This window comes from Lithobates pipiens, unplaced genomic scaffold, assembly GCF_037356315.1.
Source record: "Lithobates pipiens isolate NorthernLeopardFrog02 unplaced genomic scaffold, aLitPip1_a1.2 Scaffold_8, whole genome shotgun sequence".
NCBI lineage: Eukaryota > Metazoa > Chordata > Amphibia > Anura > Ranidae > Lithobates > Lithobates pipiens.
The window spans coordinates 120652383-120678745 of record NW_027507903.1 but is presented as its reverse complement, the minus strand read 5'-3'; the positions used below and the strand labels follow the sequence as shown (position 1 = coordinate 120678745).

General features: G+C 45.5%; 1 protein-coding gene across 1 annotated transcript in view; it reads left to right on the top strand.

Moving 5' to 3' along the window:
* DAPK2 (death associated protein kinase 2) overlaps positions 1-23344 on the top strand; it is a 162794-nt gene extending 139450 nt beyond the window's left edge. Inside the window, exons 11-12 of the mRNA XM_077469643.1 lie at positions 13517-13600; positions 20320-23344. Of these exons, the coding sequence (XP_077325769.1) occupies positions 13517-13600; positions 20320-20400 (165 nt within the window). The 3' untranslated portion in view covers positions 20401-23344. The remainder of the gene's footprint in view (positions 1-13516; positions 13601-20319) is intronic.
* Positions 23345-26363: the final 3019 nt, after the last annotated feature.

The window sequence follows — 26363 nt, the reverse complement described above, 5'->3', positions numbered from 1 at the left end:
ATTATATCTTTTATTACATTGTAGTGATAAATGAAATAGTTCAACTCACCATAATGCAGAATCAGTGGGAGCCCTGAACGTTTCACTTGCCACTGTTGCCTACCACCAGATGCGGAATGTCACTTGCCACACCACCTGCTACGTTGCCTGTCACCAGATACAGAATGTCACTTGCCACGTCACCTGCCACGCTGCCAGCCACAAGATGCGGAATGTCACTTGAACAGCCGCCTGCCACAAGATGTGGATTGTCACTTGCCACGCTGCCTGCCACCAGATGTGGATTGTCATTTGCCACGCCACCTGCCACAAGATGTGGATTGTCACTTGCCGCGTCGCCTGCCACCAGATGTGGATTGTCACTTGCCATGCCACCTGCCACAAGATGTGAATTGTCACTTGCCATGCCACCTGCCACGTCGCCTGCCACCAGATGTGGATTGTCAGTTGCCACGCTACCTGCCATGTTGACTGTCACCATATGTGAAATGTCACTTGCCACGCTGCCTGCCACCAGTGCATTGGTGGCAGCAATGGTCCATTTAGCACAGTGGCAGGCCTCTGTGCAGTGGTGGGTTCTGAATGAAGGCAGGAGAGCGGTGATGCGGGGCAGACAGTGAGAGATGATGTCATTTCTCTGCCTCCCGCCGCACCTCCGACACTGAGGCTGACAGGACCACGACTGTGAGGGCGGAAGATCGGTGATGTGAGAGGGGGAGAGATGAAGTCATCTCTGCTTGCCCGCTCGTTTCTTCCATCCACCCATCCATCGCTCTCTTATGCTGGCCACCTGGCTCTGTCATGTCGCTCCCCACCCACCCAGTTGTCTCATGCCAGCTGTCCGCACAGTGGCCCGGTTGCAGAAAGGCCACGGCCCGGGGATAGACGACCCCTGGGCTGCAAACAATGGCCAACCAGCTTGGTAAGAAGTGACAACAGTTGGTGCAATTATTTGGAAATGCAAGAAACACAAAATAACTGTCAATCTTCCTCGTTCTGGGGTTCCATGCAAGATCTCACCTCGTGAAGTTTCAATGATAATGAGAACGGCGAGGAATCTTCCCAGAACTACACAGGAGAATCTTGTTAATGATCTCAAGGCAGCTGGGACCATAGTCACCAGGAAAACAATTATCACACTACACTGTGAAGGACTGAAATCCTGTAGCACCCGCAAGGTCCCCTTGCTCAAGAAAGCACATGTACAGGCCCATCTAAAATTGCTAATGAACATCTGAATGATTCAGAGGAGAACTGGGTGAAAGTGTTGTGGTCATATGAGACCAAAATAAAGCTCTTTGACCTCAACTCACCGTGTTTGGAGGAAGAATGCTGCCTAGGACCCCAAAAACACCATCCCCACTGTCAAACATGCAGTTGGAAACATTATGCTTTGGTGGTGTTTTTCTGCTAAGGGGACAGGACAACATCACCGCATCAAAGGGACGATGGATGGGGCCATGTACTGTCAAATCTTGGGTGAGAACCTCCTTCCCTCAGCCAGGGCATTAAAAATGGGTTGTGGATGGGTATTCTAGCATGACAATGACCCAAAACACATGGCCAAGGCTACAAAGGAGTGGCTCAAGAAGCACATTAGGGTCCTGGAGTGACCTGGCCAGTCTTCAGACCTTAATCCCATAGAAAATATGTGGAGGGAGCTGAAGGTTCAAGTTATCAAACGTCAGCCTCAAAACCTAAAAGACTTGGAGAGAATCTGCAAAGAGGAGTGGGACAAAACCGCTCCTGAGATGTATGCAAACCTGGTGGCTAGCTACAAGAAACGTCTGATCTCTGTGATTACCAACAAGGGTTTTTGCCACCAAGTACTAAGTCATGTTTTGTAAAGGGGTCAAATACTTATTTCACTCATTAAAATGCAAATCAATTTATAACTTTTCTTGAAATGCGTCATTTTTCTGGATTTTTTGTTGTCATTCTATCTCTCACTGTTAAAATAAACCTACCATTACAATTATAGACTGATCATTTCTTTGTCAGTGGGCAAACATACAAAATCAGCAGAGGATCAAATACTTTTTTTCCCTCATATTTATATTTAGACACAGGGGCATTGGTAGGTCTACAAAAGATCTGGGGCTAGAGCTCATAGCAGCGAAGTAAAGAAAGTCATATACTTGGGCAGGCATACACATGTATATAATATGCGATTGTGGATATGGTACAGGACAGAGGCTGGAGACATGGTACAGGACGGAGGCTGGGGACATGGTACAGGACAGAGGCTGGGGACTTGGTACAGGACAGAGGCTGTGGACATGGCACAGGACAGAGGCTGTGGACATGGTACAGGACAGAGGCTTTGGACATGGTATAGGACAGAGGCTTAGGACATGGTACAGGACAGAGGCTGTGGACATGGTACAAGACAGAGGCTGGGGACATGGTACAGGACAGAGGCTGGGGCCATGGTACAGGACAGAGGCTGGGGACATGGTACATTACAGAGGGTGTGAACATGGTACAGGACAGAGGCTGGGGACATGGTACAGGACATAGGCTGTGGACATGGTACAGGACAGAGGCTGGAGACATGGTACAGGACAGAGGCTGCGAACATGGTACAGGACAGAGGCTGCGGACATGGTACAGGACAGAGGCTGGGGAAATGGTACAGGACAGAGGCTGGGGAAATGGTACAGGACAGAGACTGTGGACATGGTACAGGACAGAGGCTGGGGATAGAGTACAGGACAGAAGCTGTGGATATGGTGCAGGACAGAGGCTGGGGACATGGTACAGGACAGAGGCTGGGGACATGGTACAGGACAGAGGCTGGGGAAATGGTACAAGACAGAGGCTGTGGACATGGTACAGGACAGAGGCTGGGGACATGGTACAGGACAGAGGCTGTGGATATGGTGCAGGACAGAGGCTGGGAACATGGTACAGGACAGAGGCTGCGGTCATGGTACAGGACAGAGGCTGGGGACATGGTACAGGACAGAGGCTGTGGACATGGTACAGGACAGAGGCTGGGGACATGGTACAGGACAGAAGCTGAAGACATGGTACAGGACAGAGGCTGTGGGTCTGGTACAGGACAGAGGCTGGGGAAATGGTACAGGACAGAGGCTGTGGACATGGTACAGGACAGAGGCTGTGGACATGGTACAGGACAGACAGGGCTGCTGATAAGGCAGTACAGCCAGCCCTCCTGTACTGGGCCCAGGCCCCATCAGTTCAAAGGGGGTCCTGTGCACCTGTTGAGCAGGAGGTCTGGCTGTACTGTCTTAATGCAGACACTGATCCACTTCTGCCTCCCACTGCAGTGTTGCCAGCTTCTCCTCTTCTTTCCCCTTCTGGCTGCACTGCAGGGGGATTGGTTCCAACACATGCGCCCCTTCCATCTGCTGTCCGGTTCCTCTGTGTGCCGCTTTCCCCCCGCAGCTTCCCTCATCTCCTCTCCCGCCAGCACTGCTATGGGCACACAGGGGGATGTTTCAAGAGGGAGAACGAGGGAAGGGGCCGGTAAATATACCAGTCATTTACTGGCCCCTTCCTTTCCTGAATGAACACAGTGAGCTATTGTTACCAATAACTTTATTCATCAGTGAAGCATAGTAAATTGTGTTTATTATGCTTCAGCTTGTGAATGAGTCGCAGAGCGCTTCTTGTTTGAGGCTACAGAGAAAGGGACTGATAAATCTATCCTCAGTCACTTTCGGATGAGGGAAGGGGGCCTGTCAGGTAAGCTGTATGGGGCCCCGTGATTTCTAACAGCAGCCCTGAGGACAGAGACTGTGGACATGGTACAGGACAGACGATGAGTATATGGTATAGGACAGAGAATGAGGATATGGTACAGGATAGAGGCTCTGGACATTGTACAGGACAGAGGCTGGGGAATGGTATAGGACAGAGGCTGAGGACATGGTACAGGACAGAGGCTGAGGACATGGTACAGGACAGAGGCTGTGGGCATGGTACAGGACAGAGGCTCGGGAAATGGTATAGGACAGAGGCTGTGGACAAGGTACAGGATAGAGGCTGTGGATATGGTACAGGACAGAAGCGGTGGATATGGTACAGGACAGAGGCTGGGGACATGGTACAGGACAGAGGCTGGGGACATGGTACAGGACAGAGGCTGGGGACATGGTACAGGACAGAGGCTGTGGATATGGTGCAGGACAGAGGCTGGGGACATGGTCCAGGACAGAGGCTGGGGACATGGTACAGGACAGAAGCTGAACACATGGTACAGGACAGAGGCTGTGGGCGTGGTACAAGACAGAGACTGGGGAAATGGTACAGGACAGAGGCTGTGGACATGGTACAGGACAGAGGCTGGGGAAATGGTACAGGACAGAGGCTGTGGACATGGTACAGGACAGAGGCTGTGGACATGGTACAGGACAGAGGCTGTGGACATGGTACAGGACAGGGGATGAGTATATGGTACAGGACAGAGAATGAGGATATGGTACAGGATAGAGGCTGGGGACATGGTACAGGACAGAGGCTGGGGACATGGTACAGGACAGAGGCTGTGGATATGGTGCAGGACAGAGGCTGGGGACATGGTCCAGGACAGAGGCTGGGGACATGGTACAGGACAGAAGCTGAACACATGGTACAGGACAGAGGCTGTGGGCGTGGTACAAGACAGAGACTGGGGAAATGGTACAGGACAGAGGCTGTGGACATGGTACAGGACAGAGGCTGGGGAAATGGTACAGGACAGAGGCTGTGGACATGGTACAGGACAGAGGCTGTGGACATGGTACAGGACAGAGGCTGTGGACATGGTACAGGACAGGGGATGAGTATATGGTACAGGACAGAGAATGAGGATATGGTACAGGATAGAGGCTGTGGACATGGTACAGGACAGAGGCTGGGGAATGGTATAGGACAGAGGCTGAGGACATGGTACAGGACAGAGGCTGAGGACATGGTACAGGACAGAGGCTGTGGGCATGGTACAGGACAGAGGCTCGGGAAATGGTATAGGACAGAGGCTGTGGATATGGTACAGGACAGAAGCGGTGGATATGGTACAGAACAGAGGCTGTGGATATGGTACAGGACAGAGGCTGGGGACATGGTACAGGACAGAGGCTGGGGACATGGTACAGGACAGAATCTGTGGACATGGTACAGGACAGAGCCTGGGGAAATGGTATAGGACAGAGGCTGTGGACATGATACAGATGTCAGAGGCTGTGGAGGGGTCTTACCAGGCCGTGATGAGAGGCACGTGCCACCTCCGAGATCTCAAAGAGTGCCACCGCTGCACTATATTTAAAAATGGCGCCACACGGCGCCATTACGTCACTGTCCATGCGCCTACCAGTCCAAAACTGACTGAACGTGAAAAGGGCTGCCCGAGCGGCGGCGGCGCATGCGCAGTTGACATGCCGAGGCCTGCAGCCAATATTTTTTACAAGCACCGCTGCCCTCAAAGCGGCCCCAGGACAGGCAGCCTGGGGCCTGTATCCTGGTAGGCCAGTCCGGCACTGGGCGGGAGTAAGGCACCGCTGCACCCGGTAACAGGGCCGTAGATAATTTTTTGTTTTGGAGGGGGTCAGCAGCAGGTACTAAGTAAGGCCCCTTTCACACTAACGTCCCGTTCAGGCCCGCCTGTCAGTTTTTCAGGCGGACCTGAACGGGTGCTCCATAGAGCTCTATGGAGCGTCGGATGTCAGCGGTGACATGTCCGCTGACATCCGACCCGCTCCGATCCGAAAAAGTGTGACGGAGGAAAAAGCTATTTTTCCATCCGTCTGCGGATCGGATCGGGTGACGACGGGCACTGCGGTCCGTCGTCATCCGATCTCCCATAGGGGAGAGCGGCGCTGTGACAGGTCCGTCCCTGCACAGTGTGCGGAGACAGACCTGTCATCTCCCTGCTCAGCGGGGATCGGCGGAGTGATCCCCGCTGAGCAAACGGACATCCACGGGGCGGATCAGAACTGATCCGCCCCGTGTGAAAGGACCCTTAAAGTCTTTTTAAATGAAACAAATGGAGCCACATTCATAAAGACTGGAAAAGCAAAAACTATGGGGGAGATTTACTAAAAAGGAAGCATGCAAAATATGGTGCAGCTCTGCACAGAAACCAATCAGCTTCCAGGTTTTTTGTCAAAGCTTAATTGAACAAGCTGAAGTTAGGAGCTGATTGGCTACCATTGCACAGCTACACCATAGTCCTTCAGTTTTAGTAAATATCCCCCACTGTGTTGCTCAAAGTAAGCAATCACATCCTTAATTCTATTTTCTCAGATACTCTTGAAAATTGAACCTGATTTCAGTTTTGCCTTCTTCCAGTTTTTATGAACGTTGCCAATGATGTGGTCATTATCCAGTCTAAGGCCTGGTACACACTGTCAGCCTGTTTTCATTCAGCCCAGTGGGCTGAACGAAAAAACCTGACAGATCACTGTACTAAAACATGCAGTTAGTACAGCAATCTCCCCCGCTGTGCTATTGTGTTCTGACAGGGAACAGCCCCTCCCAGCAGAACACAGCGGTCAGTGCTCTCAGCCATTGTACTGCCTATCACAAGGTGCTGCACTGTAATAGCCAATCTTACTGGGCAGGTGCAAAGGGCACCATCTTGTGGAAGGCAGCAAACTCACAGATTTTTGTTACCCAACATACCAGGCAAGAGAAGTGGTACTGTGCATACATACAAAACATACCTCTCAGCTTTTTTTTTTATGCTTATCAACGTTTGAAGTTGAGAATGAATGGTAAGCCAAGGAGATAAAGACCGCTAAAAAGTGGGTATGGCCAAACATGATAGCGGGAGGGGCTTAAGGGCCGTTGCGAGAGACTACAAATTACAGGAGATAACCAGAGACTGCGGATGGACTACAGAAGTTAACCAGAGACTGCGGATGGACTATAGGAGATAACCAGAGACTGTGGATGGACTACCCTTATCTTAGGGTCCCTACTCCCCTCTTACATCAGTGACTCCCGCAGATTCTTTTCAGCAGATGGCAGGGCAGTCTGACTGTGACGTGAAGCTGTCATGCACTGACTTTAACTTTCTGGTGCATTTCAGGGCACTGAGGGTAGGAATTGGTCTTCTTCTCCTCCCACTCCTTGCAGTACATTTTACATTGTGAAAAGCCACTTTTATGTCACCGAAGCCCAGCGTACCGCTCTGCCTGCCCCCTCTCCGTGCCTGAGCCGAGATGTCAGTGCACTGCACCGCCCCACCCGAGCCTAGACAAACCTAGTTGAGATGTCAACGGAACGTACCCCCCCCCCCCCCGTGCGGAGCCAAGTCCAGTTCTAAGGTGGAGGGAGGAGCGGGAGCATGACAGCGACAGGGGTTGGATCTACAAAGGAGCTTGCCATTGTTCCCATCCATTGACAATGTCTACGTCTACACCCAATAAGAGACTCTGGGCTATGGACCCCAGATTTCTACAGTGTAGGGCTTAGACCCAAATACATGAACCCTATGGTGAGGTGGACCATGGTGCTGGTGGGTGACCAGATCATACCTTTGATAGAGGAGGATTTTTTTTTTCCACAGGTTGTAAGTTCAGTTGACCGAAAGAAGCAATTGGCGTGGTGTAAACCTTTCCTAATCTCCTTGCTTGGATACAAAGTCAGCCATGATATAAAATCATGGGTATTGCTGATTAAAAGAGGTGATCAGTCTTGTTGCCTAAGCTGAGTTTGCTTATGCAATACCTCTTTAATGGGTTATTATAAAATGTTATGCCTGCTGACTATGAATGCAGAAATAGGCAATGAAACATTAACAGTGAAAGGACTATTACATGCCCCACCCTGAGGGTTAATCTAATTGCTTGTAATCAGAATTATCAGCAACACAGTGTGTAGTCAATTACAGTTAGCATTACATTTCCTTATGGAAATTAAATGAATTGTAATTTAAAATCTAGCTATGCTTCTGCCTGTATATGATCTACTCTAGAAACTAATGTCATAGCTGGGTAGGAACAGAGATAGCAGATTGTACACAAGATGTTATGTTCTGCCTAAAAGATACGACATTGACCACAGATTGCACTATAAAAGCAGGCATAAAAGGAAATCGGTATGCCGTGTATTAATGAGAGGTGGAATGTATGAAAAATATACAATCATTCATATGGAAGTCTACAGCAGTCATCAAATATTAAATGATCATTTTGTAAGGTGCTGATGTAGGAGATCTCTTATGCCGCAAATACATGGTCGGATTTTCCGATGGAAAATGTTCAATGGGAGCTCTTTGTTGGAAATTTTGACCGTGTGTAGACTCCATCCGACATTTTCCATACGAATTTCCGACACACAAAATTTGAGATCTGGATCTCATATTTTCTGACAACCAAATCTGTTGTCGGAAATTCCGATCGTGTGTACACAATTCCGAAGCACAAAGTTCTACACATGCTCAGAATCAAGCAGAAGAGCCGCACTGGCTATTGAACTTCCATTTTCTTGGCTTGCCATAAGTTACTATGTTCTTGGCGTTCCGACAACATTGTGTGACTGTGTGTATACAAGACAAGTTTGAGCCAATGTGCGTTGGAAAAAATCCCATGGATTTTGTTGTTGGAATGTCCAATCGTGTGTACGTGGCATTAAAGGGAATGTAAGTCTTTTCAATATTCAGAATATCCATATGGAAGAGTTAGCCATATATACTCATTACATATCCAGGCTCTGCTCGCTACTTTGTAGTGCTACAAAGTGGTTGAGCTTTACTGCTTCTGGATTTTCTCAGTCATATAGTGCTTTCCCCTAGAGATTGGGCCAAGATTATGCCAGCAGTGTGGGTATATAATTATTACATAAACAGGTATGCTTGGGTACTATGAGCATGTGTACTGAGGAAAGATATTTCTGCAGTCATATCATGTGTGCATGATCCTATACCATTAAAGCCTAAGTGCAGCCAAAATGAAAAACAAAAAAATCAGCCAGGCAAGTTCCTCCATCCCAAACTTGCTCATCCATGTCTTTATGGTCTGAGCACTGACAGGCTAACCCCCCACCCCTTCCACCTCTGCAGCAATGCTGGCAGCACTCATACGTCTATTTCCCAAAGACAACTTCTGGATATGATGCTGAGCATGTGCACTCAACTTCTTTGAGGCTGAGGCCTGTTCTGAGTGGAACCTGTCCTGTTAAACAGCTGTATGGTCTTGGCCACCGTGCTGCAGCTCAGTTTCAGGGTCTTGACAATTTTCTTATAGCCTAGGCCATCTTTATGTAGGCAAGAATTCTTTTTTTCAGATCCTCAGAGAGTTCTTTTCCATGAGGTGCCATGTTGAATTTCCAGTGACCAATATGAGAGAGAGAGAGCGATAACACCAAATTTAACACACCTGCTCCCCATTCACACCTGAAACCTTGTAACACTAACAAGCCACATGACACCGGGTGGGGAAAATGGCTAACTGCACCCAATTTGGACATTTTCACTTAGGGGTGTACTCACTTATGTTGCCAGCGGTTTAGACATTAATGGCTGTGTGTTGAGTTATTTTGAGGGGACAGCAAATTTACACTGATATACAAGCTGTATACTAACAAAGTGTAATTTCTTCAGTGTTGTCACATGAAATGATATAATACAATATTTACAAAAATGTTAGGATGTAAGGGGTGTACTCACTTTTGTGAGATACTGTATGTATGAATATATATATATATATATATATATATATATATATATATATATACAGGGCTGTGAAAAATATTTGCCCTCTCCCTGTATTTTTTATTTTTTTGCATATTTGCCACACTTAAATGATTCAGATAATCAAACAAAATTTAATATTACACAAAGATAAAGAGTAAATACAAAATGCAGTTTTTAAATGCCGATTTCATTTATTAAGGGAGAAAAGCTGTCCTAACCCTCCTTTAGTTTAAACATCCAAAAGACCTCAGACTGTTGCTGGGCTCTGTCATCTTTGATGTGATCTGATCAGACCCAACAAGATCAAAGCTTTTACTCAAGTGAAACTCTATAGTATTCTGCTTTGCACCACCCCACCAACTACATAAAAGGTTATTTAGGCTTTGAAAACCCAATGGGCGGCGTCTTATATCCCATTTGTCCTATCCTCCCGGGGGACGCGGGAGATGCTACCACAACATATTACCAATACATTCAGGTCTTTCTACGAGTCTCTCTACAACTTGCACAATACCCGACCCTCCCCAGTACAAATAGCTGACTATATAGCCTCCTCCAACATGCCCACCCTGTCGACGGAAATACGGGACGTCTTGGAGGAACCTATAACAATGTCCGAACTCCAACAGGCAATTAATAACACCAAGAGAGAGAAGGCCCCGGGCCCGGACGGCCTTACCCTACAATATTACAAGACCTTACTCCCATCCCTTGGACATCATCTGCTACACCTTTTCAATGACCTTACTAAAGGGAGCACGCTCCATGAGGCCACATTACAGGCACATATAGCAGTGATCCCTAAAGAAGGAAAGGACCCATCCCTATGCGGGAGCTATCGCCCAATCTCTCTTTTGAACACGGATCTTAAACTATTCACTAAGATCATAGCCATGAGGCTACAATCATACATCCCCGACCTGATACACCTTGACCAGGTAGGCTTCGTACCCACCAGAGAGGCTAGAGACAACACCACTAAAGTCTTGAACCTGCTGCATACTGCTAACATGGAGCACAAGCCAAGTGTCTTTCTCAGCACGGACGCTGAGAAAGCCTTTGACAGGGTTAGCTGGGATTTTATGTCTGCCACACTACGTCACATAGGATTGGGCAACACCATGTTAGGGTGGATCCAGGCCATATATACCACACCATCGGCCAGGGTTAGGGCCAATGGGGTGCTGTCCGAACCTTTCCGGATCACGAACGGGACGCGACAGGGATGCCCGCTTTCACCTCTCTTATTCGCGCTCTCCCTCGAACCGTTCCTCTGCCACATTAGATCAAATCCGAACATAACGGGCATCGCGGTTAAACACACCCAGCACAAAGTATCGGCTTACGCGGACGACCTGTTGTTCTCAATCTCCAACCCAGTGGTATCCCTTCCAAATTTGATGAGAGAGTTCGAAACGTACGGGACGCTCTCAAATTTAAAAATTAATTTCGCCAAGTCTAAGGCAATGGGAGTGGGGATACCGGCGGCGCAGCTTGCCCACCTCCAAGCTAGCTTTACCCTGAAGTGGACGAACACAGCTCTGAAGTACCTCGGTACGTATATCCCGCATACACTCTCGAAACTGTATGAGTATAACTTCCCTCCGCTACTGTTGGAAATAAAATCACTTTTGTCCAAATGGCAGTCGGGTATGCACTCCTGGATGGGACGTTGTAACATCTTAAAGATGTCCGTCCTCCCGAAAATTCTCTACCTAATGCAGGCCCTACCTATCCATATACCTTCCACCTTCTTTAAAAGAGTTCGATCTGCAAAAAAAGACCTAGACTCGCTCACAAACTCTTGGTGCTCCCCAAATTACGTGGTGGTTTAGCCCTACCAAATATTCAAGCCTACTATCAAGCGGTTCATCTGGGGAGGCTCATAGATTGGTGCCGCCATCAGGACACCAAGCTGTGGGCCCAGCTGGAACAGGCACAAAGTGCGATTCCACTCCGGAGGATGCCATGGTGCTACTCGGATTTGCCGGGTGTGATCAAACGCCACCCACTGATTGGTAGCTCGGCGAAGGTCTGCGCTCGGATAGTTTCGCAAACGCCCCTTTCCTCCCCAAGCTCGCCCCTGTACCCCATCATAGGCAACCCATTATTTACTCCAGGTCTTTACGATGGGAGTCTTCGGAACTTGGGGGAGGCGGGACTACATCAAGCATCCCACTTTAGTACAGGGGGGCGCTGGAAAACGACGGCGGAATTACTAGACCCTGCAGGCCCGTTCCGACTAGACTTCCTGAGGGCACTCCAACTTACACATTTCCTCTCTACGATCCCACCCCCCCGGAGAGACGCCCAGACGCTCACGGCCCTGGAAGTGCTCTGCACTGACGCGGGTGTCCTGTCGCACACACTCTCACTGACTTATAATCTTCTAAACTCTCCCTCAGCAGACTTTCTTCCTCCGGGCCTACTTAAATGGGAGGAGGAGTTAGATTGCCAATTCAACAGCACCAAGAGACAGCGTATACTCAGATTTACCCACAAATCTTCGATCTGTGCCAAGATCCAAGAAACAAATTACAAAATTATCTCACGTTGGTATAGGACCCCTTCAGTACTCCGAATACCCGAATACGTCAGACGTCAGACCGGTGTTGGCGATGCCTCACAGACAAAGGGACTCTGCTGCATATCTTTTGGTCCTGCCCGAAACTCGCACACTTTTGGAAAGTGGTGCGGGAGACAATTCAACAATTCACGGCCCTGCCTCTCACAGACGACCCAGCTCTTTATCTCTTACATGCCTCCGACGTGCCCGACAGGAAATACCAGAAATCGGTAATCCGCCACCTACTTGATGCGGCTAAAGCCTGCATACCGCTCCATTGGAAATCGCCCCTCCCACCGACCATCGACCTCTGGCTGCGTAAAGTGGAAGACATTAGGAAAATGGAGGATCTTATCCTCACAGCGCAAAATAGGGAAGAGACTTTCACTAAAACCTGGCAAGGTTGGACTGCGTTCATATACTCGGCTGAGGGCCAGGCCCTGAGACGGGTGGACACAGACGGGTGATACTGTATGTAGCACCCAAGATCCGCTGAGCCTGGGGACCATGGAGATGGGCCCCACATCCGTAATTCAGTATGGTCATATGCGCACTCCATGATTGGGTAGCACACCTTGCTCCCCCCCTTCTTACATTCCCTCCCCCCTTTGTACCCCATACTCGTTTTACCCCCTTGTCCTCTCTTCGCCCCTCTGTCCTTCCCTCCCCTAACGCTTCACCTATCCCCCCCCCCCCCCCCCCGTATACTGGCAGTGGTATCGATAGGGATACCTAGTCAGTTTAAAAGAAACTGGGAAGTGAGACCACAGGACGAAGTGGAATCTCGAATCCACATACTGCTGTTTATCTTCTTGGCGATAATGCCCACGGATTTTTGATGTTGTACTTCAGATATTGTTTCGCTATCTGTAAACTATATGGAAAGTTTGTAATCTGTTGGTCTGTGTGGACCCATTTCCTGATAGAAATAAAAAAAATAAAAAAATAAAAAAAAGGTTATTTAGGGAGGTGGCAGAGGAGCTGGGCCAGCACAGACAGTAATTATAAACTCCCAGAAGAGGAGAGGACTGTAATGTCTCAGGAAGGACGGAATAAGCTGGGCTAGGGCATTGACTTCCTGGCCTTGTCATATTTTCTAAAAAGTTCAATGGTACATTGCAAGTAATTAAAAAATCAGTTATGGAAAGAAAAAACATTGCAAGTATGAATTTAAAATACTTGATTTTTCTGTGCTTCTACCTGATATTTTTTAAGTTGTTGACAGAATCTGTTTAACATTCTTCAGATTGACCAGAATTGCGCACAGTGGCAGTGCATTTTGTAAGCTAATGTGAATCCCTCTTCAGCTTTCTTACAGTGTGGTATCTCTCTGCAATCATCTGAGCCGCTCCTTGAAAAAGAAAGTACTTCCTGAAGAGGACAGTAGATTGGTAAAAATATATATTTTTGTTACTGTGATTTTTGGGCTGATCTTATATTGTTGTCTTCAGGTTCTCAGCAGTTACAACACCCCTCTAGAATTGCTGATTCCTCAGTATTTTGTTACATCTATCAGTGATAACATCATGACTACCCACTATAACCCATTACGGCATAGACTCTACTAGACTTTTGAAGGTATGCTGTGCTATCTGGCACCAAGTCGTCAGAAGCAGATTCTTTAAGTCGCGTAAGTTGCTAGGTGGTGCCTCCATGGATCGGACTTGTTTTTTCAGCACACCCCACAGATGTTCAATTAGATTGAGATCTGGAGAAATTGGAGGCCAAGTCAATGCCTCAAACTCATTGTTGTTGTGTTTCTCAAACCATTCTTGAATTCAACAGCACCTTCTTACATTACTCTATGGTCCAGTTCTGATGCTCACATGTCCAATGTAGGTGCTTTTGGCACATTGCAAGTGCTTGGACATCATGGGCACCCTGACCAGTAAATGGCCATGAAGCCCCATATGCAGCAAACTGCAATTCCCTGTGTGTTGTGACACCTTTCTATTGGAACTAGCATTAACTTTTTCAGCAATTTGAGCTACAGTAGCTCTTTTGCATTGGCCAGCCTTCTCTCCCTATGTGTATAAATGAACCTAAGCCACCAATGACCAATGACTGGTTTTCCTTCCTTGGAGCACTTTTGGTAGGTCCTGATCATTGCAGACCAGGAACATTCCACAAGAGCTGTAGTTTTGGAGTTACCCTGCCCAGTCATCTAGCCATTATAGTGTGGCCATATTCAAATGCAATCAAATCCTTACACTTGCACTTTTTTATGCTTTCAACACATCATCTTCAAAGACAACATGTTCACTTGCAGTGCAATATATCCCACCCACTTTCAGGTGCCATGTAATGAGACAATCGGTGTTATTCACTTTATCTGTCAGTGGTCATAACGGTAGGGCTGATCGATGTATACTGGCTCTGTGGTCCAACTCACTGCTTAATGCTTGGATTCCTAAAGCGCAACTCCAAGCAAAAGTTATTTCATAACACGTCTTCAGTGTTCTGGCTGAGGGAAGAAGGTTCTCATCCAAGATTTTACAATATGTGGCCTTGTCCATTGGCCCCCCCAATGCACAAAGTCGGCCTGTATCTTTAGCAGAGAAACAGCCCCAAAGCTTAATTTTTCTTCCTCCAAACACAGAGAGACCCCTCCTCAAGAAGGCACATGTACAGTCATGCCAATGATTCAGAGAAGGATTGGGACAAAGTGCTGTGGTCAGACGAGAGCAAAATTAAGCTCTTTGTCATTAACTCGACTCGCCGTGTTTGGAGGAAGAAAAATGCTGACTATGACCCGAAGAATACCATCCCTTCAGTCAAGCACGAAGGTGAAAACATGATGCTTTAGGGCTGTTTCTCTGCTAGAGGTACAGACCAACTTTTCCGCATTGATGGGCCAATAGACTGGGCCATGTATTGTAAAATCTTGGATGAGAACCTTCTTCCGTCAGCCAGAACACTGAAAATGGGTCATGAATGGGTCTTCCGAATGGGTCTTCCAGCATGACAATGACCCAAAACATACCTCCAAGCCAACAAAGGAGTGGCTCAAGAAGAAGCACATTAAGGTAATGAAGTGGCCTAGCCACAACTTAATCCTATAGAAAATTTATGGAGGGAGCTGAAATTTCAAGTTGCCAAGAGACAGCCAAGAAACCTTAAGGATTTAGAGAAGATCTGTAAAGAAGAGTGGACCAAAATCCCTCCTGAGATGTGTGCAAACCTGGTCACCAGCTACAAGAAACATCTTACTTCTGTGCTTGCCAACAAGGGTTTCGCCACCAAGTACCAAGTCATGTTTTGCTTGGGGATCAAATAATTTTTTTACTCACTGAAATGCTACTTACAGTGGTGTGAAAAAGTGTTTGCCCCCTTCCTCATTTCCTGTTCCTTTGCATGTTTGTCACACTTAAGTGTTTCGGAACATCAAACCAATTTAAACAATAGTCAAGGACAACACAAGTAAACACAAAATGCAATTTGTAAATGAAGGTGTTTATTATTAAAGGTGAAAAAAAATCCAAAGTATCATGGCCCTGTGTGAAAAAGTGATTGCCCCCTAAACCTAATAACTGGTTGGGCCACCCTTAGCAGCAACAACTGCAATCAAGCGTTTGCGATAACGTGCAATGAGGCTTTTACAGCGTCCTGGAGGAATTTTGGCCCACTCATCTTTGCAGAATTGTCCTAATTCAGTTACATTACAGGGTTTTTGAGCATGAACTGCCTTTTTAAGGTCATACCACAACATCTCAATAGGATTCAGGTCAGGACTTTGGCTAGGCCACTCCAAAGTCTTCATTTTGTTTTTCTTCAGCCATTCGGTGGTGGACTTGCTGGTGTGTTTAGGATCATTGTCCTGCTGCAGAACCCAAGTTCGTTTCAGCTTGAGTACACGAACAGATGGTCGGACATTCTCCTTCAGGATCTCTTGGTAGACAGCAGAATTCATAGTTCCTTTTATCACGGCAAGTCTTCCAGGTCCTGAAGCAGCAAAACAGCCCCAGACCATCACACTACCTCCACCATATTTTACTGTTGGTATAATGTTCTTTTTATGAAATGCAGTGTTCCTTCTACGCCAGATATACTTGGACACACACCTTCCAAAGAGTTCCACTTTTGTCTCATCGGTCCACAGAATGTTGTCCCAAAAGTCTTGGGGATCATCAAGATGTGTTGTGGAGAAATTGAGACGAGCTTTGATGTTCTTTTTGCTCAGCAGTGGTTTTCTCCTTGGAACTCTGCCATGCAGGCCATTTTTGCCCAGTCTTTTCCTGATGGTGGAGGCATGAACGCTGACCTTTACTGAGGCAAGTGAGGCCTGCAGTTCCTTGGACGTTGTTGTGGGGTCTTTTGTGACCTCTTGGATGAGTCGTCGCTGCGCTCTTGGGGTAATTTTGGGCGGCCGGCCACTCCTGGGAAGGTTCACCACTGTTCCATGTCTTCGCCATTTGTGGATAATGGCTCTCACTGTGGTTCGCTGGATTCCCAAAGCTTTGGAAATGGCTTTATAACCCTTTCCAGACTGATAGATCTCAATTACTTTCTTTCTCAATTGTTCCTGAATTTCTTTGGGTCTCGGCATGATGTGTAGCTTTTAAGGATCTTCTGGTGGACCTTACTGTGTCAAGCAGCTCCTATTTAAGTGATGCCTTGATTGTGAACAGGTGTGGCAATAATCAGGCCTGGGTGTGGCTAGAGAAATTGAACTCAGGTGTGGACAACCACAGTTATAGTATGTTTTAACAAGGGGGGCAATCACTTTTTCACACAGGGCCATGATGGTTTGGATTTTTTTTCACCTTTAATAATAAACACCTTCATTTACAAATTGCATTTTGTATTTACTTGTGTTGTCCTTGACTATTGTTTAAATTGGTTTGATGTTCCGAAACACTTAAGTGTGACAAACATGCAAAGGAACAGGAAATGAGGAAGGGGGCAAACACTTTTTCACACCACTGTAATTTACAGCATTTGTTTTATGTGTTTTTTCTGGATTTTTGGTTGATATTCTGTCTCTATCATTTAACCACTTGCCGACCGCCGCACGCCGATGTACGTCGGCAGAATGGCACGGGCAGGCATAAGGGCTTACATGTACGTCCCTTGCCTCCCGCGGGTCGGGGGCCCGGTCGGGCCCCCGCCCGGTGCCTGCGGCGGTCGGTATTCGTTCGGGAGCGATCCCGGACGAGGGGACGGCCATTCATTCATGGCCACCCCCTCGCGATCGCTCCCGGCGAATGAAATTGTCCGGTGACATCACTTCCTCTCCTGTAATGTAAACACAGGAGAGGAAGTGATGTATTCTCTCCTCCGTGTCGGTAGTTTTCGTTCCGGCACCGAGGAGAGAGCATCGGTGAGTTGCACAAGCACTACACTACACAGTAGAACATGCCAGGCACACTCACACCCCCCCTTTACCCCCCGATCACCCCCCAATTACCCCTGCCCCCCCCCAGTCACAGTGACACCAATTGCTTTTTTTTTTTTTTTTTTTTTTTTTTTGCATTGGTGTCATTTGTGACTGTAATAACTGTTAGGGCAGTTAGGGTTAGCCCCCTTTAGTTCTAATGTGCCCCCCTAACCCCCCCAATAAAGGTTTAACCCCGTGATCACCCCCCGTCGCCAGTGTCACTAAGGCAGGGTTCACATTGCAGCGGTTTATGAGAACGAATGTGATTCGCACCGCACTGCAGTGCAAATCACATCCGATCTCTGTGCGATTCGAGTTCAGCCATTCGCCGCACCCGCCGCACCCGCCGCAAATTCGCACGGGACCCTTTTTTTGGGCCGCAGCAGAATCGGATCGCATGGGTGTTCACACCATGCGATCCGAGTTTGCAGATCGCACTGCGATATGCAAACTGATCTGGGGGTGTCAGTAACATTTCACTGACACTCCCAGCAGTTCGCATAGGGCAGTGTGAACTGCCGCCGGGAGGCATGCGATGCGGGAACCCGCCGCGGATTCGTGGCGTTTCCGCATCGCTCCAGTGTGAACCCAGCCTAATAAGCGATCATTTTTCTGATCGCCGTATTAGTGTCACAGGTGACGCTAGTTAGGCAGGTAGGTATTTAGGTTCGCCGCAGCTTTTTATAGCGCCAGGGACCCCCATATACTACCGCATAAAGCCCCCTGATTGCCCCCTAGTTAACCCTTTCACCAGTGATCACCATATAACTGTTACAGGTGACGCTGATTGGTTAGTTATTTTTTTTATAGTTTCAGGGCACCCACCATTTATTACCTAGTCTCACTAGTGTACCCCTAAATTTAGGGGTGTCTACTTTCCAAAATGGGGTCATTTGGGGGGGGGTTTGTGCCATCTTGGCATTTTATGGCCTTCAAAACTGTAACGCCCTTAGAAAGCCTGAAGGCGGTGCTTGGTTTTCGGGGCCCCGTACGCGGCTAGGCTCCCAAAAAGTCCCACATATGTGGTATCCCCGTACTCAGGAGAAGCAGCAGAATTTATTTTGGGGTGTCATTTCACATATGCCCATGGCATGCGTGAGCAATATATCATTTATCATTTAGTGACAACTTTGTGAAAAAAAAAAAAAAAAAAGTTTGTAATTTTCCCGCAACTTGTGGCAAAATATAAAATATTCCATGGACTCAACATGCCTCTCAGCAAATAGCTTGGGGTGTCTACTTTCTAAAATGGGGTCATTTGTGGGGGTTTTGTGCCATCTTGGCATTTTATGGCCTTCAAAACTGTAATAGGTAGTGAGGAGTGAAGTCAAATATTTACGCCCTTAGAAAACCTGAAGGCGGTTCTTGGCTTTCGGGGCCCCGTACGCGGCTAGGCTCCCAAAAAGTCCCACATATGTGGTATCCCAATACTCAGGAGAAGCAGCAGAATTTATTTTGGGGTGTCATTTCACATATGCCCATAGCATGTGTGAGCAATATATCATTTAGTGACAACTTTGTGTAAAAAAAAAAAAAAATTTTTTTGTCATTATTCAATCGCTTGAGGCAAAAAAATAAAATATTCAATGGGCTCAACATGCCACTTATCAATTTCCTCAGGGTGTCTACTTTCCAAAATGGGGTCATTTGGGGGGGTTTTGTACTGCCCTGCCATTTTAGCACCTCAAGAAATGAGATAGGCAGTCGTAAACTAAAAGCTGCGTAAATTCCAGAAAACGTACCTTAGTTTGTAGATGTGACAACTTTTGCGCAAACCAATAAATATACAATTATTGACTTTTTTTTTTACCAAAGACATGTGGCTGAATACATTTTGGCCTAAATGTATGACTAAAATTGAGTTTATTGGATTTTTCTAATAACAAAAAGTAGAAAATATCATTTTTTTTCAAAATTTGCGGTCTTTTTACGTTTATATCGCAAAAAATAAAAATCGCAGAGGCAATCAAATACCATCAAAAGAAAGCTCTATTTGTGGGAAGAAAAGGACGCAAATTTTGTTTGGGTACAACATTGCATGACCGCGCAATTACCAGTTAAAGCAGCGCAGTGCCAAAGTGTAAAAAGACCTCTGGTCATTTACCAGCAAAATGGTCCGGTCTGAAGGTGGTTAAAATACACTTATGATAAAAATTACAGACCCTTCATTTCTTTGTAAGTGGGCAAAATTACAAAATCTGCAGGGGATCAAATAATTTCTCCACTGTATATGTGAACCCGGGGCAGAGGTGCCGCCCTGTAGCAGTAAAACCACTATAGGGCGAACTTAAAGTGGTTAATGGATTTGCATATTAAGAATACAGTAGATATCATGTACGGATAGAGAACTGACACCATTAGATCAGACTGTGAGCCAGGCAACCAGCACCTTCAGAAGGTGGTCGACAATGGCACCCTTCATATGCTTCCAGTAAATGTTACGTGGCATAGGCAATACAAGAAATTGTAATACATTTTATAAGCTCTTTTTTTGTTCACAGTCACAGTTTTTTGTAAAAGTATTTTTCTAGTAATTTTGCCAAGTTACAGTTGTTTTTATATTTTTAATGAGCAATTATGAAGGATAGACACCCACAGAACTTCTGGTCTATTCACAAGCCTTTTACTGAGTATTGAACACTTTTTTGACTCTAGCTTCAAACATCCCTGATGAGGATAGATCAGCACGGAAATGTTCCCCAGGTACACATAAATGTATTTCCTTTATTTCAGAGGAACTGTGAAAGTGATGCAGAAGATGAAACAGCAAGACGAAAAGTAATACGACCAAGAAGAAGAAGCAGCATCTCCTGAATACTTTTCATGCTGAGCAGGAGTAAACAGGATGAAGGTCACATCATCTTCTTTGAAGGTCAAAGAGCGGTGTAGGTGGTAGAGCTGGAGGGATGCTGTGCATTCTGACGAGGCCGGTTACATTGCCTATACTCACACTGTTTGTGCAGGATTTACTTCTACTTGGAAACATTGTGACTCTTACATAACCACACAGTTTTTCTGTATTTAAAATATATAACATGCAGCAAAATCGTCACAGACTCATTTAAACAGAATGGTACACAAATACCAACCTACTATGTATCTGCTCTTACTAAACTGATTGCTTATTGATGTTCATTCTATTATTTTAAAATCCTTTTTAAATATGGGGTTGATTTAGTAAAAGCAAACAGGCTGTTCACTTCACACGGGAAGATGCAATTTGCAAGGGAATTTGCCCCAGAACTTATTGAATGAGGTAAAGTTTCACTTCGCAAAGAATACACAATCACGATACAGGGGAAAATAAAGTTTTTTTTTTTCTTGCACATGATTGGATGATAGAAGTCAGCAGAGCTTCACCTCATTCACAAAGCTCTGCAGCAAATTCCCATGCAAAGTGCAATGTCTGTTGCAAAGTGAACAGCCTATTTGCCTTTAATAAATCAACCCCATGCTGTCAGTGGACTGTTTTATTATATTATCAGGAAACTGGAACACCTTGGGGTTTATTTAGTAAAGGCAAACAGGCCATTCACTTTGAAAGGGAATTTTTACATGGTTTGGTGAGTGAGGTAAAGCACTAAGACTCCTTTCACACTGGGGCGTTTTTCAGGCGTTTTTCAGGCGCTTTAGCGTTAAAAAAAGCGCCTGTAAAGCGCTTGAAAGAAGCCTCATCTGCAATCCCAATGTGAAAGCCCAAGTGCTTTAAGAGCCCTTTCAGACTGCCAGCGCCCGAAAAACGCTTGGAAAGCGCCGCTTAAACTAGCGGAGCTTTACCAGAATTTTTTTTCGAGCACTAGTGTGGCGCTTTTAACCCCTGCTAGTGGCTAAATAAAGGGTTAAAAGCGCCCACAAAGCGCCTGTGCCAAGATCGCTTTTCAGACACTTTTCAGGCGTTTTGCCGCCACTTCCCATTGATTTCAATGGGAAGGGGCGCTTTAGGAGCAGTGTATTCACTGCTCCCAAAGCGCTGCAAAGAAGCTGCTTGCAGGACTTTTTTTGACGCCCTGCCAGCGCAGCGCCTCAGTGTGAAAGCACTCGGGCTTTCACATTGGGATTGCAGTTGCGGCTTCTTTCAGGCGCTTTACAGGTGTTTTTTTTTACCTGAAAAACTTCCCAGTATGAGAGGGATCTCGGTGTGAAAGGGATCTCAGTGTGAAAGGGATCTCAGTGTGAAAGGGGTCTCAGTGTGAAAGGGGTCTCAGTGTGAAAGGGGTCTCAGTGTGAAAGCACTCAGGCTTTCACATTGGGATTGCAGATGAGGCTTCTTTCAAGCGCTTCACAGGCGCTTTTTTTAACGCTAAAGCGCCTGAAAAACGCCCTAAAGCTCTGCTGAGTTTCATTGTCCAATCATGTGCAAGCCAAATACTATTTTGTTTTAATTCTCCTTGCAAGTGATTGGATATTCTTTGCATAGTGAATTTTGACCACGTTTACTAAGCTAAGAGAAAAATCCCTTGAAAAAGGCTGTTTCTTTTTGTCTTTGGTAAATCACCCCCTTGTCTCTCTTTATTATTACGTATCAACGTTACCTTCCTTGCAGATTTACATGAAAATGGGCAATGACGCTGTACCAGGTATCTTACTGCAACAAATAGTATTCCTTTGAAATATCTGAAAGATGCATGTTCTGAAAAACTGCCTTTACATCAGTCACTAGTCTTTTATAACACTGACTATGTTGAAAATACTACAAATTCTGTGTTAATAAATATTTTTTATTCACTTATGTTACAGGATTTGAAAGCCAGTTGGCTCTTGGACAAGGATTACATAGAACTGGGCTAGCACATGGGCAATTAGAGGCACTTTTGTGTATTGCCAGCACCCGCTGCACACAGATTTCCCAGTGCAATCCCAGTACAAATGGTATGAACATACCCTTAAGCCCCGTACACACTATCAGATTGTCTGCTGAGTTTTTCCTTCAGATTTACCAAAACCATGTAGTAGAAGGGCCTGCCTGATTGCATACACATTGAAACTCCTAAGGTTTGACCTCATATTATATGGTTTTGGTAAATCTGAAGGAAAAACTCAGCAGACAATCTGATAGTGTGTACGGGGCTTTAGGGAACACCATTTGTTAATAGCACAAAATCTTTATCTAAAAAAATATGCTGCCCTGTGATGATGTCACACACAGATCACCATCAATGTGCCTACTATAGTCACTATGAGGAATGCTAGTAGGTTGCAGAACAGTATTTTTCTATAACTTATGATAAATGTAGTTGATACAGTAAATGATCACTGCAGTAACGGATTATTACCAAGTGAGTGAAAGGCCAAAACAGTTTGGTAGTAAAGTCGTTTCAATGACATCCATATATCTTTCCTCAGATATGATAATACATAAGATATTTCCATGGGTTATTTCTACATTCATGGTCATTTCTACATAGAAAACTGAAAAAAGTTGGGCTTTCATAATACAACGATTACTAAATTAAAAGGAAGATAATGGAAAAGTATAGAGATAAGAAAATCCAGTTCAGTTTTACAAGTCAAGTGCATTGACAACACAAGGGAATTCTTATCGCCCCATCTTCTTAGCAGGGAATACATGTCAAAAGCATGATTTTGCACACCTGAAAAAAACAAGTTTGTCATTACCTGTTTGGGTACATATGTGTTCATGTACCCATGTAGTGTGTTTACCTATGTAGTGTGTTTATTGGTTTATGGTAACCTTTATGTTTTTATTTTTCTTAAGATATACCTGCATTTTCAATAAACTTTTGTACTTGTTCCTGTAGCTTGTGAAAAAGTACCAATATGTTGGGTTACCTTTGCTAAAGATAAATCGTGTATATTGCAGTTTTTTGCAAAGCTGCTGGGGAAAGAAAAAAATGTATAATTTTCAATGAAAGTTCAGCTACATAACATAACGCTACATTAACTATATATATATATATATATATATATATATATATAGATAGATATAGATATACTGTATATGTGACTTTATAGTGTATTAACAAGTTTGCACTTTAGACACAATTTTAGACATGCTTACAATTAAACGTATAACAGTCAATACACATTACTTTGAACATTTATCCACTAGAGCCTGCATAATTATTTAAGCTGGCCCTACACTATGCAAATTTTAGGTGGTTCCCAGTTCGCCACCCTCTCATCTGACATCCTTCGATTGAAAGAGCTGGACTGGAATTTATCGGTTGAACAGCAGCTGCTTCCAATCAAATGCAGGCGTTGTTCTGGTATTGTATACGGAGATTCATCTATCCATGCTGTATAGGGTGGATGGAGGAATCTGTTGATTTTTTTGTTCAGCCTGCAGGCTAAATGAAAAGAATCCAGCTGTATAGCCAGCTTTAGTTGTCCTGCATAGCTCCCCACTAACCTAAAAAGGTGCACAGGATTAGCAAAAGGTCAATCAGATGCCTCATGGTCAGTGTGTGGTCTGCAATTTCCTGCTCCCCTTACTTCCTTACTGATTTGTATGTCTGATTTTGTCATCTTTTTTTTCCACTAGAGAAAAATTGCTTGGCTGCATCCTATGCTATCATACACTGTAGCTGAAAAGCTGATCCATACAATTGTGTTCTCCCAACTTGACCATTGCAATGCTCTACTCGCTGGTGTACCTAACTCCACAATTAATGGACTTCAATATTTTCAAAATTCTACAGCCAAAATCCTGGCTACTGGCTAGGTCTGATACAAGTGACCATATTACCCCTATCCTAGATTCCTTGCACTGGCTACCCATCAGATTTCGCATAGACTTTAATATCCTCTTGCTCACCTATAAGGCTCTTCATGGCTTGGCACCCCATTATCTTTGGCACTTTTATCAACTCACCCCCCCCCCCCCCTTTGTATCCTCTCCTACTCAAATACTAGTTTGCTGTGTGTCCCCTACTCACCTAAACTCAATGGGAGATGGAGCGTTCTCCTGCTATGCACCAAAACTATGGAATTCACTTCCTAAGCCCTTGTACACACGGTCGGAGATTCCGACTACCAAATCCGTCAGAGTAATTCCGACAGATTAATTCCGGAAGAGGTCCGGAAGTGATGTTGCATACACACGGTCGGACTAAGTTGTCGGAAAATCCGATTGTACATAACGTGATGACGTTATTTCGTTAGACGGGACTATGTTCAGGCTAGTACCCAATAGCTTTGGTCTAGGAATTTGATCTGAGCATGCGTGGCACTTTGTCCGCCGGAGTAGGCTACACATGATCGGAGTATGTCCAATAGGAGCATTTTGTTGGAAAATTTTACCGGCAAGTTGGAAAACTTGGTCTGTCGGATATTCCGATGGAAACAATCCGATGCAGACCACACACAGTCGGAATATCCGACAAAACTGTCCTTTAGGACACATTCCATCTGAATCTCCGACCGTGTGTACAAGGGCTTAGAGAGTCGTCTTCTCTAAACTCATTTAAATTAAATTTAAAAACGTTTTTCTTTAGACAAGCTTTCATTTAAGTGTCCCTTTTTTCTTTGTTATCCTGTGTATTCCTTGTGTTTTCCTTGAGAAGCCACCTTTAAAGCGGGAGATCTGCGAAAAAAATTTTTTTTTAAGTCAGCAGCTACAAATACTGCAGCTGCTGACTTTTAAAATAAGAGCACTCACCTATCCAAGGGTCCAGCGATGTTGGCACCCAAGACCAAACCGTCCCTCTGTCCTCGGATGCTGCCGCCGCCATCTTCGCTATGGGAATCAGGAAATGATTGCGGCTTCACTTCCTGGTTCCCTACTGCGCATGCGCGAGTCACTCAGCTCAATGTAAATGGTCCGTGCTGTCTCTGGGACCCGTGTATGTCCCAGCAGACAGCGCAGTGGGACAGGAAGAGGCATAGACTGCCGTGGGAGTCTATGCCCAGAAGTGGGTGCAAATACCCGTCTTAGTCAGGTATCTGCACCCCCCTCCCCTCTGAAAGGTGCGGAGGGGGGGTTCAGAAAAGCGGAGGTTCAATTTTTTTTTTATTATTATTATTGTATGGGTGCCTATCATACTTTGTAGCTAAGATGGAGATGGGGGAGAGCAAGGATTGGACCATACAGCGAGCATGAGAGTACCTGGCCTCCGTTTGCTTATACAAGTAAAGCTAAGTCATAGCTACATCATCACTTTAAGAAATAGCAGAAAGCTTCATCTAGGTTAAAATAGAATAGCCACAATCTTGTGGTTTACATAACCATCACGTAATATATGTAATATTTTCATTTGAAGGGTTTAGGTTCTCATTTTAAAGAGATCAGTGAATGACAATTCGGCATTGTTTTCAGTAAGTGGAACTCTTTAGTATAGTACCTGGGTGTGGTATTGGATGCTAGCCTACTATTATAATGCATGTAAAGCTTCCAGTTTTCACATGGAGAAAGATCACAAAGAGGTAATGTCTGTGATGTAAAAGAAACAATAAACCCAATGTTTAATTTTATTAATATAATTTTGTGGCTTGCCTGTCTAGATATGTAAGCAGTATGAATCATGATTTTTTAAAGCTCCTGCACCTACCTGGTCTTACTATGTTCATATAGGAGCCTACGAAACATGTATAGTGAATGACGGATCTTCCCCTCGCCAAACAAACAGCAAGGATTGAAAATTTAAAGCATATCTAAATCCAAGAACAAATAGGCCGCGTACACATGGGCGGACTGTCCGCCCAACTAGGTTCGTCAAACAGTTTGACAAACAGTCCGTTCAAAATTAGCATGAACGGACTTGACCACACACGACGAACGAACAGTCCGCTGAAAACTTACGCGATGACGTGAACGGCAC